The sequence below is a fragment of the Maylandia zebra genome, linkage group LG18 (assembly GCF_041146795.1).
Source record: "Maylandia zebra isolate NMK-2024a linkage group LG18, Mzebra_GT3a, whole genome shotgun sequence".
Taxonomy (NCBI): domain Eukaryota; kingdom Metazoa; phylum Chordata; class Actinopteri; order Cichliformes; family Cichlidae; genus Maylandia; species Maylandia zebra.
The window spans coordinates 29,051,155-29,071,096 of NC_135184.1; the positions used below are offsets into that span (position 1 = coordinate 29,051,155).

General features: G+C 39.1%; 1 protein-coding gene across 2 annotated transcripts; it reads left to right on the forward strand.

The window, feature by feature from the left end:
- Positions 1–253: 253 nt before the first annotated feature.
- On the forward strand, positions 254–4,598 carry pigr (polymeric immunoglobulin receptor). Of its 2 annotated transcripts, none has more exons than XM_004565333.3 (8): positions 254–401; positions 1,030–1,374; positions 1,462–1,543; positions 1,727–1,953; positions 3,675–3,768; positions 3,855–3,943; positions 4,119–4,168; positions 4,279–4,598. In XM_004565333.3, exons 1-8 carry the CDS (start codon positions 353–355, stop codon positions 4,360–4,362), a joined length of 1,020 nt encoding a protein of 339 aa, XP_004565390.2. In that variant the 5' UTR covers positions 254–352; the 3' UTR covers positions 4,363–4,598. The 2 variants fall into 2 exon arrangements, with proteins under 2 accessions (XP_004565390.2, XP_076732956.1); XM_076876841.1 differs by having other exon boundaries at positions 3,678–3,768.
- The last annotated feature ends 15,344 nt before the right edge of the window (positions 4,599–19,942 follow it).

The window sequence follows — 19,942 nt, forward strand, 5'->3', positions numbered from 1 at the left end:
TTAAATTGTTATATTCTACGCACATTATTGTGAATCAAAATCAAACATGAAAAATACCTATATACTTATATATAGGCTATACATGAGCTGAGAAACAAGGAGTAGGTTTCCTACAGAGAAGATAGATTTAACATCAGCATGACATTAATCTTATTCAAATTTTAGTGTTCACCACAGTAGGTGAACAGTGTCAATAAAATCTGCCTGGCATTTATGCAGTTAACATCTGGAGCATCTGGATCCAGCCAATTGTCACGTGACAAAGGGGAATTTGACACTCTGTGGAACCTGCAGTCTGTGTTTGCGCAGCAGAGAACACTTTCTTGTTAAGCGTCAAACTTGAAGTGGAAACATGCCGCGACTCTTTATACTCACGCTCAGCCTGTTACCATGGATCCCAGGTATTCACTGTGACTGTGTGCATTTGAATAGAGAAGTCAGACAAAAAAGACTTTCAAGCTGTTTTCTGCTTCACATAATTGGAAAAAACAAAGATAATTTATGTCTGTGCTGCCTGTTCCTCACTTCTCTGCTGTGCTTTTAGCAAATACTCTTGCTAAAATGTATGATACTCCTTAGGCTTTGCTTCTCTTTGCAATTTTATGACTCTTCTGTTATTAATCGTTTGTTTAAGACAGACTAGAAGGTTGTTAAAAGCTTGCAAGGAGCCGGAGAGGGCTTTTGTGTTTTTGCAAATCTTCCAATCGTCTGTACAGTTTGCCCTTTAGCAAACAGTATGTTTGATGTTTATTTTGTCAGGCCTTCAAAAGCCTGTGTATTATAAAGGGATAATCCAATTTTGGAATGAGAAGTATGAAGAGGGAAGTTGAAGCAGGAAATGTGCTTCATAACAAAGGAAACTGAAGCGATAAATATGGTACAAGTGTTGCCAAAGGCTACATTTCCCCACATCTCATTTATAGATAACAGGTGTCCAATGTGAGCAACTGCTATATTAAGGTTGTGTCATAACTGAAAGTTTCATTTCAAATTGGTGTTTAACATTGAATGATCTCCACTTCTTATCAGTTGTTCCCTGCTGGGTGACCACTCAGAACGAGGTTAGTGTCCTGGAGGGTGGCTCCATCACTGTCCCGTGTCGATATGACCCTAAGTATGCTAACCATGTCAAGTACTGGTGTCGTGGGAGCATGAGAGAGTTCTGCACCAGCTTGGCTCGAACTGACGAGACCTCCTCGACCAATCCAAGTAAAGACAAAGTGAGCATTTTTGATGACCCGGCCCAGGAGATGTTCACAGTGACCATGAACAACCTGAAAGAGACGGAGTCTGGGTGGTACTTGTGTGGTGTGGAATTAGGTAACGGGTGGAAGGCCGATGATGTTGCTTACACTAAAGTGAAAGTTATTCACGGTGAGTAATGGAGAAATATTAGGTTTGATAAACATTTCTTCACCCACAGTTTTAAAGAAGTTTGTTGCATTTTCATGATTTCTGCAGGTATGTCAGTCGAGAACGGCATGGTGAGTGGGGAAGAAGGAAGTAGTGTCACGGTTCAATGCCTTTACAGTGAAAGATTCAGGTATTTGGTTTTGCTTTGGAGGATTTTATCCACATTTTATCCTTTAAAACTCTTAGAACTGTCCTTAAAGAAGAACTGATCACACTTCAGTAAATGTGGGAATTTGTCCGGAAACTTCCACTGGTGTCAAACGCTGGTGGACAGTGAGCATTCACTGACTCCCCTGTGACTGCCTGCCAACAGAGAAAGTGAGAAGAAGTGGTGTCGGAGCGGAGGCTGGAGCTCCTGTCTGTTGGCGGGTTCTGAAGGGAGTTACGAAGATACTTCAGTGGCCATCAGCGATGACAGAACTGGGACTTTCACTGTAACCTTAAAGAAGCTGCAGATGAGAGATGCCGGCTGGTATTTATGTTCTGCAGGGCAGCAGCAAGTAGCTGTACAGGTTCAGGTCACACCACGCGCCTCTACTAGTAAGTTGATAAAGAGCCTTTCATTTTTTGGACATAAAATACATAACAAATTACACTTTTGAACTTCACTGTCTAACTGACTTGAAACTGTGAAGTTTAAGCTTCATTATGGATTTTCTGTGTGCTGATATCATCAAGGATGAATATTTTTTTCATCGCAGGGAGTTTAGAGTTATTCAACATCCTTATGTAAGACTTCCCTCTCTAGAAATGTACCCCGATATTTTTATTTCTGTTCAGCCAACATTTAAAAGATTTATGACACAAAAGTCATATGTAACACAGTCAGCGGTAAAAGAAATACAACTGACAGGAACCACACAGCTGACGGCATGCATTAAGAGGAAAAGAGAAACCTGTATTCAAATAAAAACCTTTTTATTTTCTCTCTGTGTTTCTATAAATATTAAGTGCTTCTCTCAAAATCAGCATGTGGTGCTGCTTCTCAGCAGAAGGTAACCTCATCTCCCTACAACTTAAAACACTCTGTTTAATAATGTATGCTGCCGTTGTAACACTGTGAATGCAATGATTGAAAGCAATTCTTTTCAGTTTTCCAACCTTACTTCGTTATTGAGCAGATTACACAAATGTCAGCTGGAGCCCATCCTTTCAAACCACCGCGTCACATCAAAATGAGTCATACTATGAGATCATTGCTATGTTGAAACGAGTATTTCTGAAGGCAATGCAGATCATGTTGAAAACAAATGCTCATTTCATCTGGTAGTGAGGTCTAGTTAGAGTGTGATTATTTATTCAGCACTAAACCTCAACATTATAATAATATTTATGTCAGTTATGTAAATCTCTTCTACTTTTATCACATGTACCATGTAATTTCTTAGTCATAATAATAACAAGACAAAATTATATATGACAATAAGTCTAAGTCATGATAGACTGTCGACTGTGTTATCCATGGTAACAGGTAACACAGTTGACATTTCTTTCATTTTAGTCCCTCGCTAACATGTCACCCCTAAAATGCAGCCTAGTGTTAATTTGAATAGCAAAACTTGACATTTAGCTAAATGACCAGGAAAAAATAATTATGGAAATGGTTGATTTTTTAAAAAATTATTAAAAACAACCATGCCCTAATATAGTATTTATCATTGCTCGAAGTGAATATTTGGTCGATACAGCCTGTAGACATGAAATTTCTCCCTAACTGTAGAATGAACTAAAATGCTAAACAGAGATTGTTTCATTATTGTGTGTCATTGGTTGCGAATGATTTTAACATACATACTGTCATTTTACAGCATTGTTTTAAGTTAAAGAAAACATACTAAGACCCTTCCCATTTTTCACAGTCCTTACATGCTCATTTTTAAAGGCATATTTACCATCTCTGTGTTCTTAGGTTAGAGGAAAAGCAACATTTCCAAGACAAATAAATGGTCATAGCTTATCATTTGGATAACCTATTAGCATTTTAAATCATGCATTTTAGGTATTTGCGTGATTGCTTGGCATTTTCTCCATGTCACCTTGCAGCTGCTGAATTGAGAAGAAGCAGCTTTAAAGATCAATATGTGTTTGTGACAGATGGCAGAAGCTCTCAAGTCTCTACTTGTTTGGGGGTATTGATTATTAAAAGTCACCTATCAACAATATTGATGTCAGGACGCTGCAAACACTCTTCACCTATCACAGCATATGTACAGAGTTGTTACAGTATTTTTTTAGCGCTACAATATCTTTACCTTCAATAGCAGAGCCTGTGACATCCCCACCTCCTCCGAGTCAGTCTGCTGTGTACCTCCCTCCACCCAAACCCATCACTAAGGAGTCCTGGAGCAGTCACCGGTAAACGTCAAGCACTTCTTTATCTTCACTTTAATGGATGTTGAAGGTGGGTTGTCTGCTCAGTCTGCTTTGTGCCTGCTTCCTAGTTACATGTTGGAGTCTGTAGCGGTGTGTTCGTCTCTCCTGCTCCTTGTGGGCTTGGCTGTATTGGCAAGAAAGTTGTGGATACTGCACAGTAAGGCAACTTCATATTCCTTTGAATTTTAAATTATGAAGTGTGTGTGTGTGTGTGTGTCTGTGCATGCATCGGCCACAAATCCTCTATATAGATTTATATGATATAAAAATGCATTAAATTTATCTGACTACTAATTTGCATTCATATTTGTTCATTCATATCATCTTTCTAGAGGAGGATTCTGAACTTAGACACTTTAAGGGGATGAAAGAGAGATTCTCTGTAAGCCCCCATTATCATGGCCATCTCTGATCTATTACATTCTTTAAGAAACACAATTATCAGGGATCGTTTTTAATCAGATCACTCATTCTTCTTTCTGTCAACTACAGGATAATCCATCGGGCATGGGTGACCTGCAACATGTTCCTATTGCTTTCCATAACAAGGCTACCATGGACGTACGTGCTTACTAAGATCATTTTGTGAACTGTTAATTGTTACTGTTTGTAACTGAATGTAATTTTTCTATTAATTTTCCACACAAAACATATGGTCTTTGTTCCAGTATCTTTTTTACCATACCAAACCACGTCTGAACAGAGCTACATGTTCTGTTTCCTGCAATATACATTTGGGACATTATAGTCTTGTCTTGACTCAGTATTTTAGACTCAATAAAATAAATTAACAAAATACACGTGTATAATTATATGTGACTTTTTATTTATGTACCAGACTGTATGTGTTTATGCAACTTGTGACATTTTTGGAAAAGAGGGAATGATTTTTACTAATTATAGGGGTCATATGGCAAAGTTACTAGCTAGATAATCACACACAAATATCAACCAAGTTTAGCATTCAGACGGAAATGTAGGCATAAAACTTTCCTTTTTAGTTACACCTCAGTAGACCTAGAGTGCTTGGGGCTTCCCATGATGCACTGATGGTTTCTTCTTCACTAACTTACATGCTACTTTGCATTTAATCGTCATTATTAACCTCTGACTCTCTTCCACTGTGTATCTTTTCTCATGTCTTCCTCAACAAACCGGTCACTGCTGATGTCTTCCCCTCCCTGAGCCTGGTTCTGCCCAAGGTTTCTTCCTGTTAAAAGGAAAAGGGAGTTTTTCCTTCCCACTGTTGCAAAGTTCTTGTTCAGGGTTAGCTCCTTGTAGCGTTTTTACATTAATATATATAACACCTTGAGGCAAGTGTTGTTGTGATTTGGAGCTATATAACTAAAATTAAATTTTGTTGAATCTGCCAATCAAAGTTGTTACTGAAGAGAAGAAACACTCACTTGGGGTTTAACTGTTTGTGTTTCACAGATGGCGTATATGGACAGTATAGTTTACTTTTGGCTCTGCTTTAGTTTCTGTCTATTTTGCTTATTAATGCAATTGACTAGGGCTTTTTAATGCTGCATTTGCTCAAAAAGGTCAAAATTGTACTCTAACAGTGTAGAAAGTGCAAAATGATGTCAAATACTGTCAAAAGCACAGCAGTGCTACAGGTGGCGATATAATCGTGTCTGTATTAAAAGGCTGGCCAATCAGAAGCCTAGGAGGAACCATCACCAACAATAACACCGTGCACCATTCTGACATCAAAGAAGGAAATAGAGGCCCACACCTTTGATGCTCCCAGACATCAAAGGTGTGGGCTGTTTTCCTTGTTCACATGTGAACACATAAACTGACTTTCTGAAAACCTTCACCCTGGAAGCAGTTTTCCAAAGTGCTGTTTTCAGTGATCTAAAAAGCTGTTTACATGCTTACAAAAAAGCTACATTTTTCTATGTCTAAGTGTAGCCAGACCCACACAGACACAGACTTTAATAGTCTTTAATGCATCCATGAGTACATCAGTTTCAACAGGAAGAAACTGTTACATGCCAGTGAAACTACTACCAATTGAGAATAAAATACTAGTTTAACATTGTAAGACTTTCTTTCTGTTATCATAAGGTAACATAATTATGCAGTCACTTAAAACAACATGTTAACACTGATGGAGCCCAAGAAATCATAAAGCCTGTAGATATAATGGTCATATGCAGTGGTCATTTTTTCAGCTCCAAACTGCTGCTTGTTGCTACAAAGGCTAAACAGAAAGAATATGAAATGCAAAACAGTAAATCTTGTCTGCCTAAAAAGCCCATGAGACCCAGAAGGGAAAAATGATTTCAGTTTTTGCTCCTATTAGTGGAACTAGACTGCACTGTTTGATATGTAATATCATCATAATGATATGGCTAATTAACACGTTTAGACATGGATACAGTCTGACTGAAAACTTGTGGAGGAAAATGTACATGACGTTAGCGTAGTTGTGAAATGCACTTCAGAAAATAGGAAGTAAATGGAGACAGAATGCATTAGAAGGAGTTGGCAAATTAACTCTGAAAGGAACAGCTCTACATTTTATGCTTGAACTGTCTGTTCTCAAACTGAACCACAAACCGGGCTTTAGAATTGTAAATTGAACAAGCTAATGAGACCGTCGAAATGAATGCGGAGCCCACAAGTCAACTAGACCTTGAAAATATTATATTAATATTTAGCTCACCTTCATTTGAGAAGAAAAAATATCAAAATTCAAAGAGTCAAGATTCATTCACTGTGTGCCATACCGGCACCTATGTTCAGGCATGGCAGGTGATAATTTTGTTTGTGAACTGCAGCCCCTTGATAATAGAGTGAAATTGACATCTCATCAACTATGACCCCTTATAGCAGCAACATGTGTTATTTTAGGTTATATTAATATCACCAGAGGCTAGGATTCAATTCATTTCAATTCACAACATCAATAGCCTCAAGGGACTTTATATTGTAAGGTAGACCCCACAATAATACATACAGAGAAAAACCCAACAATCATATGACCCCCTATGAGCAAGCACTTTGGTGACAGTGAGAAGGAAGAACTCCCTTTTAACAGGAAGAAACATGCTGTGGAAGATAGTCAGAGATTAATCACAAATATGATTCAATGCAGAGAGGCCTATAGTGAGTGACAGAGGTGACTGACATAGAAATACTCCATGCATCATGGGAATCCCTCAGCAGCCTACACCTATTGCAGCATAACTAAGGGAGGATTCAGTGTCACCTGGTCCAGCCCTAACTATATGCTTTTGCTGTCACGGTCTGGCTGGGGCAGACCGTATGTGTTGCAGAGGAGGACTCAAACGCAGACCAAAACGTGGTGTGGATTAACAAAACAAGCCGTTTATTGAGGCTAGCAACGAGGGTACAAAATAATAGGGCATCGGTGAAAACTAAACAATAACCTAAACTGGGTGAACTAATAACAAAACATGAAAAACCTTAACCATAGTGACGTGACATGGGTACCTGGAGATGAGACATGGATGAGCAGACGACCTGACAATGGCATGCAGAAAACAAAGGGCTTAAATACATACATGAGGTGATCAGGGGAAGTGGAGACACATGGGGGAACAGCTGACTGACATAAACCTAATGACAGGACCAGGAGAGGAAAGCTAAATACAATGAACAAAGAACACATGACACTGTCAGAATAAAACAGGAAACACTAAAACTAGACATGACAACCCGAACTTGACAATGTAAGACACAGACATGAAACACATGAAGAGCAGGGGAGATTTACCATAGTTGGGAACACGAGGGGGAAATGATAAGAACTAGAAACACTTAGGCATGATAACAAATGAACTTAGGAACCCGAAGGGCTTACATAAAACTAAAACTCAAAACGCTGGGTCAACAGACCCAGGATCGTGACATTTGCAGAAAGGAAAGGTTTGGATGATACAACCCAGCAAACTTATAGTATTGATAGCAATGCAGACTTTGCTCAAAGGTAACAAAGCAAAGGTTAGTTTCAGCTACTGCCATGGCCAAAATATATTTACTCTTAAGAAAATATAGAATTATATACGATGCAGATATACACAATGAGAGAACAACTCTCATTGTGTATATCTGCACTGTCTATTCTATTCTATTCTGAATAGAATCCAAGTCCAAGACCGTTATAATGACCAGGGTAAATGACTGATTTGAACATCTTTCTTAGCCTGCTTGGTCTGTTTTTAGCTTGGTTTGTTCTAATATTGCTTTTTACATCACATTTTCTAAAAAAACACGTTATTGGTGTAATTTTAATGAGTGCAATTACTACTTCCAACTTGGAAATTCCTTATAATAACATTCTAATCTTTATAGTTCCTAAGAATCACAAATAATTAAATCATGGCAATACTTAAAAAAGCTTGTTATGTGTATCATCATTATCTAATGTCAGCTCAAAAAAGGAGCCAAATGGGAACTAAAGGATTGTTTAAAAAAGGTCAGTTTGTAGGATGAAGGCCAAGGACTATAGGGAAAAACACAAGGAATCAACAGTGAACCCAGACAAACTGATAATAGGGCACAATCAGTTGGAAAACTGCATTTTGTCCACACTGATGTTTCTGGCTTTAACCACATAATTCTTTTAAAAAATGATGCAATTTAAAGTGAATATTGCTGTGTAAGAAAAAAATAAACCAAAGATTGCTGGCGCCATCATGTTAATCTTTTTTTCCCATCTCATAGTACTACTAGAGTGCTTTTCTCTGGGACTGCTGGTTTACTTGTGGTTCTTGAGGTATTTAAAAGTTGAATGAGAAGGAGTGCCTTAAGTTTCCAGTCCCCTGTTCTGTGGGACCAGCTCAGACTTTGGATTTAAGAAACAGACACCCTTTCTCCTTTTAAGATGAGGCTTAAACCTTTCCTTTTTTAAATGTTTACAGTAAACGCTGGATCAGGTGACCCTGAATCCTCCTTTAGTCATCCTGCAGTAGGCCTAGGCTGCCGACGGCTTCCCACGATGCACTGACTGTTTCTTCTTCTCTCACCTCCTTTCAACAACCCTGTGTTTATGCACCACTTTGAATTTAATTATTATTATTAATTATTAAAAGGGGGATTTTTGGCAGTTAGCAGCACCGATGCTGGAAATGTTTCGGCAGTGCAGAAAACTGCATCGAGCTGTCAGGAACTGATGTGAACTTTGCAGTTGACAAGCTTGGGTGTTCACTTTTACGTAGCTTTCACATGTAAATGGTCATCATGCGAACTATACAAACGCAACTACAATTACTTCAAAAGCAGCTGTTAAACTGCTTTGAGTCACTGAGATCTGAATGTGCTCACTGGTTTTTTTTCATGCATACACCATTTAAGCAATGGGCTTTTACTTCAGCAAAATTACTTGCAAATATGTGTGGAAGGTTGTGTAACAGATAAGCTACCGTAGCTGCTCCACTTATGTGATGTAACAGGGTGTTCAAATCTCTGCCGTTTCTATTTGAATGAACATATTGCTCCGTTTTGTAGGGGCTGAATGAATAAAACCACACATAAAAAGAGGCACAAAACAGAAACATAGAGACAGGCTGGCAGAAAGAGAGGCAGAAGAGATCCAAGGACAAAGTCGACACAGAAATGGTAAAAAAAAAAACAAGCATGACAGAAAGCATGACATGTAACAAAAAATAATCACTGGAGGTGAAGTAGTACTGTTCAGTACCCAGCTTCAACCTTTGTGTGTTTAATGAAATACACTGTTCTTTTGTGCTGTCCTGTATGTTCTGTTATCGTGGTTTATTGTGGTCTGTTCTGCTCTCTGTAGCTCAATCTGTTGTAGAGCTTCAGTACGGTCTTGTCTCCACTGTGTTACAGGAGCTTCATCATTAATCTTAATGCATTCAAGCGGAATCCATTCTGCCACTAGATGGAGGTCAATGCTGTATGAAATATGTTCTTTTCATTATATATTGTGTGCGCATCTCTGTGGGCGTGTGCATCTGTGTTTGTGGGTATGTGTGTCTACTCATGCACACAAATATTCCTTTGTTTTTTCAAACGCTGCACACAATTGTAGGAAGTGAAGAAAAGTGAGAGTCTACTGTTATTCCCAACAGAATTCTGTACAGAGAAAACCCAGGATTTCTTATCTTAAAAATGCGTTAGGGTGTGCTTGTGTTTCATTCAGGGTAACAGCATTTCAGTTCATCTTGATGTCTACATGCTTTATAAAATTACATGTCTGTAACCATTCTCTCGGCCCTTGCGGTTTGAGGACGGCAGCAATCAATAAATTTGTACTCGCCCTGCGCCCAGATGCTGCTGATAATAAGGTATCGGCTTGAAACAAGGCCCAGGCTTAAGGATAGGATTCTGCTTTGTGACAGTGTCTGAAGGCCAAGCTTGCACAAGCATACAGCCATCTAAAAAAAAGAAAAAAAAGAAAAAGCACCAATACATGTAACTAAGATCTCTTTGGTGTTTAAATGCAATCATGCCTGAGAGCACAAAGATCATAACTACTCAAACAGGTTTTGTGAGCAAAGATTTCTCTGGATTCTCTGAATCGCAGAAACTGTTTCATCCACAAAATTCTATGCAGCTTTAAAAAAAAGAAAGAAATTAATGCATACTTTGCAATCAATAATTTAGACACTGAATATGTCCTTTGCAACCTGCTTAGAGAAAGAATTTCCCTCAGTGTTTCTATAGTGATGGAAGTTTAAAAATAACACAAAACTGTCTGAAAAGGGACCTAGTTATCGTTTTCACCCAATGAGAACACATGACTTGGCCTGAAATAAGGGCTCTGGGTGTGCTGTGGCAGTGAACATCTGAACTCCTCTGAGCACATCTATTTAGCAGTTATTATCCATTGTATGGAGGCTTTAATGAGAAAATAATATATACTGTAGTTTTCTTTTGCCTTTTGTTTTATCTTCAAGGTCCAGATTTATATTATTTTATACTGTTAAACTCTCATATTTCCAAGGATGTTTTATTATAGCCAAGAGAAAAAGGTTAAGCACCTTGAGAAAGAGACGAGCCCTTTTATAATGGAACATAAGACCACAGAAGGACATAGCCAGCACAGTGTTATTCAAAATGAGTGCAATATGTTCTTATAAATAAAGAAAATACCTATTGTCAGTATGTCAAAGAATAATAAAAAATACACACGTGTAAAGCAGACTTGCTTAGGTGTCTTTATCCTCTTTACCTCCAATATTCTAAAGTGGTTTTCCTTCTTTTCACCAACTATCGCTAATATTGAACATCCAATAGAGGCATTCAGATTTGCAGGGAAGCAGATGAGATTATTCTAGCTGCTTAAGTGAGACCACAGCTGCACAATACAACCTCATTTTAAACAGTAAATACATTTACAAATGCTACAGAAATCTCAGTTATCGCAGCGTTTGCTATTTATAAATCCCATTCCATCCAAAAGTCTAGATGCCTTTAAAAATGTGAATGTAGACATTTTAATGGCAAGTGTATCCTTGACCTTGGGGTGGGGAAAAAGATGACTAAAAGAAAGAAAGTCAGTGGATGGAATTAACTCATTTGATATTTCTATCCGCTGAAGACTTTGGAGCTCTGGTTGCTTTGTCAAGCTACAATAATTTCATCTCTTGGGGTCAAATGTAAAATAATGGGAAGTATTCCAGTTAGCTGTGATTCAGGATGTTTCATAACATGAACAAAGGGTGCCGCAAGAGAACATTCGTAGTTTTCATGTCACGCAGACACACAGCAACACAAGGAGACAAACGTAAGCCAAGAACAGAAAATTATCATATTTTATGAATCAAACCTGTGCACTCATACACCTATTTCAGAGTCAGACATTACAATTATTATTTATGCACCCTGAACATTTTGCTGTGTTACAGACCGTAACATTTCTTAGCACATAATTGCACTATAATTAGCAGCAATTTGCAGTAGGATTTGAAACTTGCTGCTAATTATTTTGAGTTCCTCTGACATGTAACTAAGGTTCAGGTGGTTTACGTTAATAGTCGCAGAATAGCTGCTTTCTCCCGAAGCAGCCATGGAAAATGCCTGGAGAAACGAGGCCGTTTTGACCATGCTGCTGATTGGGCCTATGTCAGGGTTCAGTTCCTTCAACAATAAGCATTGTGATTTTAAATGTCATTGCCAGCATGGAGCAGCATTCCTGCGATGTGGTCCAATTGGGTCAAGAAGCATTGTGTCCTCATCATCTGCAGAAAATGCACAGCGATAAGAACGGGCACTGAGGGCTGACAGAGGCCCATGGCGCATATAATGTGGGCTATCTCGATTTCCCAGAGAAAATATAGAATAAATATAGAAAATTCTGCAATTTGACATCATGTTGTCATTGCTTGAACCAAATATAGAACATAATTTACTTTTAGCAAACATAAAGTGCACAAAACTGAATTAACTGAGTGAAAAGAACAAGATAAGCTAATATCTATATGCAGGAGACGGCAATGACTTTGAATGACACAAATTATCTGGAAAACGTTCAATGAAGTTTAAAACGAATAACAGTTATCTCTCAACAGTTATTCAGTGATAACTGATATTTCTGACAGCCTCTTTAAGAAGACAGATTCGAAGTCCTAACAGAAATGTTGTATTTCAGATTACTATCATATATATATGTATATATGTTGGTTATTTGCATATAAAAATCCTTCTGCTGTAAAAGTACGACTCAGTTGTTGGGGACTCTGCACAGCTAAGGAATTCTGCATCTGCAAAGTGTTTACAGACCCCTAATTTTATTTGCATTTTAAACTGACTCAGCTTTAGATTTGTTCATCAAAAAGTTTGCTTTTCTGTTAATGTAAAAGTGTCATACTCTACATTGTCATAAAATATAAGTGGGCTCTTGCTGGATAATTATCTTTCTCTGCTAGACAGAATATCGTGGTGAAAACAGAGGGACACATATGGATCAATATCTATTTCATGCTTCTATGTTACCATTGGCACTGTACAATTTATGGGTGTTACAACTCAGTTTTGGTCTGCTCACAGAGCATAGGAGGGCATTAAGGTGAGCTTGGTCATTTAGAGGCTGATGATGTCCATGGATTTTATGTTGCAGTCAGAGTCATTTTCAATACTGACTCATAAGTACAGCTCGTGCTCAGCAGGAGCCTAATGTTTTCTGGGATAGTGTATTTTCTGTAGTTCTGTAGTTTTTTTTGTTTGTTTGTTTGTTTTTTTGCTTTCAGTTCAGACGTCTGTGGTTGCTCTAAAACAGCTGCAAGGATAATCATGTTTTTTTTGTCACCATGGTTGTTGGTGCCAGATGGGCTTGTCTCAGTATTTCAGAATCTGCTGATCTACAGGGATTTTCCTGCATAAACACCTCAAGGGTTTACAGAATAGGGTCAGAAAAAGAGAAGCTATCCAATGAGCAGCACTGGATATCACCTCTGGATGAAAATGGCTTGTTGATGATGGAGGGCAGAGGAGAATGGCCAGGCTGCTTTGAGGAAATGGAAGGCAGTAACAGTAAGAACTCATGGCAACAAAGGTATGCAGAAGATGTGTTGTGCATTTCTGAATGCACAACACATTGAAACTTGTCAGCTAGGATTAGGAAACTGCGATACTCAGAGTGCTACATGGAAAGATGTATGTATCCTGTCTTATGTCAGTTGTTCAGGCTTTGGTAGATATTTTCTTAGCACACTTTGGGCCCCTAAGCTTCAACTAAGCATTGCTGAAATGGCACACCTATTTTAGGGATGAGTTCCTGCCCCAAGTGGAGGAGTTTAAGTATCTTGGGTTCTTGCTCACAAGTGACGGGAGAAGGGAGCGGGAGATCGACAGACGGATTGATGCTGCGGCTGCAGTAATGCAGACACTGTACCGGTCTGTTGTGGTGAAGAGAGAGCTGAGTGTAAAAGCGAAGCTCTCAATTTTAACGGTCGATCCACGTCCCTACACTCACCTCTGGTCACGAGCTGTGGGCAGTGACCAAAAGAACGAGATCAACCGGCGGAAATGGGCTTCCTCCGAAGGGTGGCCAGCCTCTCCCTCTTAGATAGGGTGAGAAGTTCAGCCATCCCGGAGGGGCAAAGAGTAGAGCCGCTGCTCCTTCACATCGAAAGGAGCCAGTTGAGGTGGTTTGGGCATCTGACAAGGATGTAGTTGTCCAGGCATGTCCCACCAGGAGGAGGCCGCGGGGCAGACCCAGGACATGTCGGAGAGATTATATCTCTCTGCTGGCCTGGCAATGCCTTTTCTGTTCCCCCAGACAAGCTGGAGAGGAAGGTCTGAGCTTCTCTGCTTAGGCTGCTGCCCCTGCGATCCTGCCTGGATAAGCGGAAGAAGATGGGTGGATGGATCTATTTTAGTATCTATTTTAGTACTGATACTGATATCCGTTTCTTTATGGGCAGAGTCCACCTTCCACCTGGATGATGCTGGAGATACCAGGTGCCTGTGAAGACCTAGCTGTAAGAATATGCATGTGGCTAAACAGAAAGTTTCATACAATTTTAAGAGGAGTTCTTTAGATGCTTCCAGCTGTTTGCATGCGTCCTGCCTATGAGTTTGCTAAATATCCACAGCATCAAAAAGTTTCCTGTAGGATCAAATTGAAAGGATTGTGCACATTAGTAGTTAAGTGAGTAGAGATCATTATAAGTAATTGGACATGATTTATTCTGTGTCAGAATTCAATTACACTATTTGGCGATTAGACTCTGATGGCTCATCACAGCAGCATGAAATCCCAGCGGTGATAGGAATTAGGCCAGGACCCCTGAAGTCTTGACGCTGGTGGTCGTGAAAATAAAGGCTTGTGTAAGAGAGACTTCTGTTTCATATGATGTAACTCTAGTATGAACTCCCGTTTTTACTTTTTTTTGGTCTCTTCCAACTCATGGAGAAATCTACACCTCTTGCTGCTCACCAGTTAATCTCATAAATGGCATAACTGGGATTTTTAGACCTCTTTTCCCTAAGCCCAGTTGTTGTTGTTGAAGCCACTGTTACTGAAACAAATCGGTGCACCTTTAAAAATACTGTGTCAATCTACTCCAGCTATGATAAATAAGAAATGTCTAAATATGTTAAAAGATTTTAGTGATCAAAAGTCATACATTTGCTTAGCTTTATATTAAAGTTTGCCTGTGAAACATTTTTTAAAAATGCAAAAGTAGGCACTGTAGAATAAGGCAGATCTGCTCTTAGTGTAATGAGACCTTTTGAAATCAATTAAAATTAGAATTAAATCACCTCGATCTAAATGGACCATCAAGAGGCTGCTAATCTTTACACAAAGCTCACATTTGGAAAATAGTCCTTTTATTGTAATAGAATATTTGGTCCATGACTTAATTTACCATGCTACCAATGGCAAAGCAATTGACTTTCTAGTTAACCTTATCCTAACATATGATTATATTCTTGTTCATGGTCCATTTGTGCCGGTGGTCAGTATTAGACCGAGCAGTGCAGAAGAAGGCAGCAACATCGTTCACTGTTCAGTGGCTCCATATTTCGCATTTATTAGAAGCGTTGCCAAGGTTTGCATTCCTGTACAGCCATTGCATTTTCACTATGGCATGTGCATGCTGGGGGATGATGAGAAGAATACAGCCACCGTGACAGTAAGAGAAAAAACACAATTTACTTCAGTAACACAATGACAACCATGGATTGGTCACATACTGTATACCTTCTTTGTAGTATGCTGAAAACAATGTTGGAAACAATTTAATTAAAGGCATTTTGTACCACCTGTGGTTTTAAAGTAGCTGTTAAAAACAGCCACAATGGACCAGTTGTATTACAGAAAGAGGCTAAAAAATCCCTACTGAAAACAGCACTGACACCCATAACTAAGCTAATAAATGAAAACACAGCATTGGAACACAGCCTTCTCTTTAGTCCAAAAGGGTCATGTCATGACATGACAAAATAACTATGCAGTTAAAAACACAACAACTTCAGCAAGTGTGTAAGTGGGCTTTTTCCAAACCAAAAGTACTAAGTATGTCCCTGGCAACTAATTTTAAAGTTGTTTAAATGAGAAACAAATTTGAGTAGTTGATTAGACGAAAAGAGCGCAAAAAACCTCAGAAAACCTGTAAAACTGAGCTCGCTTTCATTGCATGAAGATGAACTTTGGCCATGCAAATACCATGAGTGTATTTTAGGAGCTATATGAAATGTGCAGCATATTGCATCATGACATCACAAACATATTATCAGATTAGTCTGCAGAGTCTTTCTAACCTTTGCAGTGTTAGCAGCAATGGTTTCTTACCTTATAGTGTTCACACCCTCGGTGAAAAACTTGGTTAAATTCCATTTTATTCTGATATTTTTTTTAAAACTTTAAAGTGCAGCAGAACAGCACTGATTAGCATAGGCATCTGTTTACTCTCCACCTCTGCTTCTATTTACAGATATAGAGGATATGACATCATACATGCTACGTCATGCATGCTTTGCTTGAGATTTATTCTCGATAATCACTGCTTTGGAAAAATGTGTATTCCCTGACTGGTTGGCAGTGGTTTCCAAAGGTTGCTGTGTCTTCTCAGGTGGAATCAGATTCAAAGTAGGCACAGCTAGTTGCTAGCAGACTGCTTGTTAGCAAACTGCCACAGTTGCCTATAATTTTCCATGTTTGCCTGCAAATAGTGAGTATTTGCAGGCAAATATTGCAACTGTCGGAGTGGTTTTACAACTTGAAAAACTGCTAACATGTTTCATAAGGTTGAACTTTTACTTTGAAGGCAAACGATCTTCATATCTGGTTGCACTTTTCACAGTTTAACTACAGCTCTGAGAGTACCTGGCTATTGTTTGTAGACAAGTCCATCACTTTAATTCAAACTATGGCCACAGCGTCTCTACAAATCATTTCCCCAGTGACTGCGTCCAACCACTAGTCATTTTTTTCCTCAGTACTGGTGATTGCCATATGATTACAGACCAATCTCTAGGCCTGTGTGACTGGGGCTTTATTCACTTGCTCCTACATTGTCACCATGATTGTCACATATCCAAAATAGCAGATAAGTTAATGTCACATGGTTAATGGTCACATGTCTGCAAAACCACAATAGGGAGAGGGTGACCATCACGGCTGCAGCCCAGGTGAGTAGCTTATGGTGTTGCGATATCTTGGATCCGATAACTACCTTTACACATTAACATAACATGTTTAACTGACTAGTATTTCTGACATCGACCAACAATGATAGCAACTTTTGAATGTCTAACCAAACAGTCACGCACATCCCCAATAATAGTACAATAGTTGAGGTTGGACTCTTTTCTGGACTAAAAAGGTTTGTTATCTTCTTTCTTACAGAGAGGAAGAATGAAATTAAATTACAAGGTGTTACTAGCTGATCAAACGCTAGCATAGCTGTATCATAATAACTTTAGCTCAGTGTAAAAAAAGCCTTTGACTCTGGTACAAAAGCTGATGAACATCAGCTTCTGTAGGAACTGCACATCGTGTGTCTCAATGCTCAATAATCACACACAGTGTGACATTCTTACAAACCACAGTAATGCAAAAATTTAAAAAAAAAATCAATAAATAAAAATATGTACAAAAAAAGAATCAAGGCCTTTAAAATAGTTGCTCTGTGGCTTACTGCCACACTTCAAAAAATCATTACACTATTGCTAATTATATCAAGTGCAATTCATAAGGTCATTTCAACAAATCAAAAATCAATAACGTTTGAATTTGGTTTGGTCAAGTTTGCACTTTACTTGCAGTGAGGGCGTTACTTTCAGCTAAACATTTAAAACATTGATTCGAGAGTTTGAATGTAGATGTGTCAACTGTTGATGGAACTAATTAGCCTGCTCTGTTTACCTGATGATTTCTTTTGTGGCTAGCTTAGACATAGCAATAATATTCTGATGACAATGGTACAAAACAGTTTATATATAATAATTACCAAATGTTATTGCTGCTCTGTACTGAAAGTCCCAGCCCCTACTGTTTCTGCTGCACAGAGATTCATGCAGTGTGCAGAGACACAAGTGCACGATTGTCACAGCACTGACACCGGTCTCACTACCAACTCCTCACCCAGGCACGCTTGAGTAGGATGTCTTAACGTCAAATTTGAATGCAGTGGCTTTGCGTATACCATTTTTAGCATGCAGAGTTAACATCTTCAGTGGGCAAACCTAGCCCTTCAGAGCGTTCATCCAATTATCCGCACAGTTTCAATGCACGTATTCCCAGTAAACGTTCAAAGTCCGGAGCTTTGCAAATGAAATTCACTTAAAAGAGCTGTGACAAAGACTTGACTAAATCTGCGCCGGCTGGAAGTGTCTTCTCATTTTTCTGTTAAATCAGTTTTCCCGTATTGTTGTACCTGATAAATTCCTGTGCGTCCAGAGTAATGTGTGAATCTTGTTTTTATTTCTGTTACTTATGTTACTGGCATTGTTGTAGCTGACTTTGCCATAGTAGTGACTGCATAATGGCATATTGTGATAGTACTCTGTAATATAGCCACATCATCTTGTTACCCTGTTGCAGCTTTCCTTTCTGCTAATTAAAGCAGAGAATCCCCAACAATGCAATTTATCTTGATTTGTTGTCTATCACTGTGCTGTTGGGGTTTTAGTATATTGAAATGTTTATGTTCCTGCAAGATGAGCAGTAGATGCAGCCATTAGGGGATTTCAGACTCTTCTTTAGCTTGTTCTATTTGTGTATTATAGCCTGTAGTGCACGAATAGCCTATCATCAGTGGAGCCGTAGCTTTCTAAGCTAAGTGTGACTCTTTAATGTTTCCCTAAAGTTAGACTGTACTGTACACTTTTACTGCTTAGATTTAGAGTGCATTACAACTGTAATGCATGATTAATTTTTACTTTTATATTTATCATTGCATAAGCTTAATGTCTTTATGTGTTTAACATTTTTTGCCATTAACAGTAGCCATATTGAAGGAAAAGTATACTACACACAGTCTCCGTGTTTACAGTCTTGATTTACTTCACAGACAACACAACTGCCTATCTATATCTTCAAAAGGCTAAACATTTTATTCAGTCCTTATATAAAGCTTTAAAAAAATCCTTGTAGCTTTATAATATGCTTTATATGAAAAGACGTATTAAGGTATTGTGGAAAAGTCTAGGTGCAGAGGTTTATTGAAACATAAGCAAACATACTTGGAAATACAGTATATAAGCGATAACCCACATAGCAAGCAGGTCTGGCCCGGATCTGGTATCAAGCTGGCTCTGCTGGCTGACTTCTGGCATGATAAGACGTATGTCATCCAGATATGGGCCAGGTCTGGCAATGATGGCACTCTCTATGCAATTGCATGCCATATCTGGCCCGATTATGGTTTGGTTTATGTGGCCCAGGCCCATAGAAAACAGGCCGGGATCCGGTATCAATCTGGCACTTCTGACTGGCTGGTGTTATGGCAGGGTGAATGTCAACCAGATGTGGGCCAGGTCTGGCAATGATGCACTATTTATGTTCCTATTTTCCTATTTTAGCTAGAAGACCCAAATGGCAAGTTGCAATACTATACTGCTATGGTAGCCAACATTTCACAGGTTTGACAGGTTTGTGAGTGTACACTTTATCCAAAACCTAGTGAGAGTTTACTCATCTTTGCCAGTGGGTGGCTGTAGCTCAGGCGGTAGAGCAGGTCATCTACTGATTCAAAGGTTAGTGGTTCGGTCCCCTGGCTCATCCAGTCTGCATGTCAAGAGTGTGAAAGTGTATGAATGTAGTTAGGAAGCACTCAGTTAAGAGAAAGTGTGTGATTGGGTGAATGTGGCATGTTGTATAGAGCACTTTCAGTAATCTGGGAGAGTTGAAGAATCAGTCTGAACAGAGTTTTTTCATGTTACTTTTGCACTATTATGCACATGTTGTTATTACATGGCTTAATTAAGGTACACATTAGGCTGACATCTGGGGCCAGAACTGAAACTGTTCTGGGCCAGCACAGGGCCAGCAGTGTGTCTGCAACTGGCCCGTGGCTGCACACAACTTACACATGGCCCACATACCACAAAGAATGACAGCCCTTTGGTTGCCCAGACCAGGTTTGCCAGAGATAATCCACACATGGGCCAGCACAGTACCACCAGTGTGTCTGCAACTGGCCTTGTGCTGGCCCATGAATGGGCCACATTTGGCAAACCAGATCTGGGCCACCAAAGGGCCGTCATT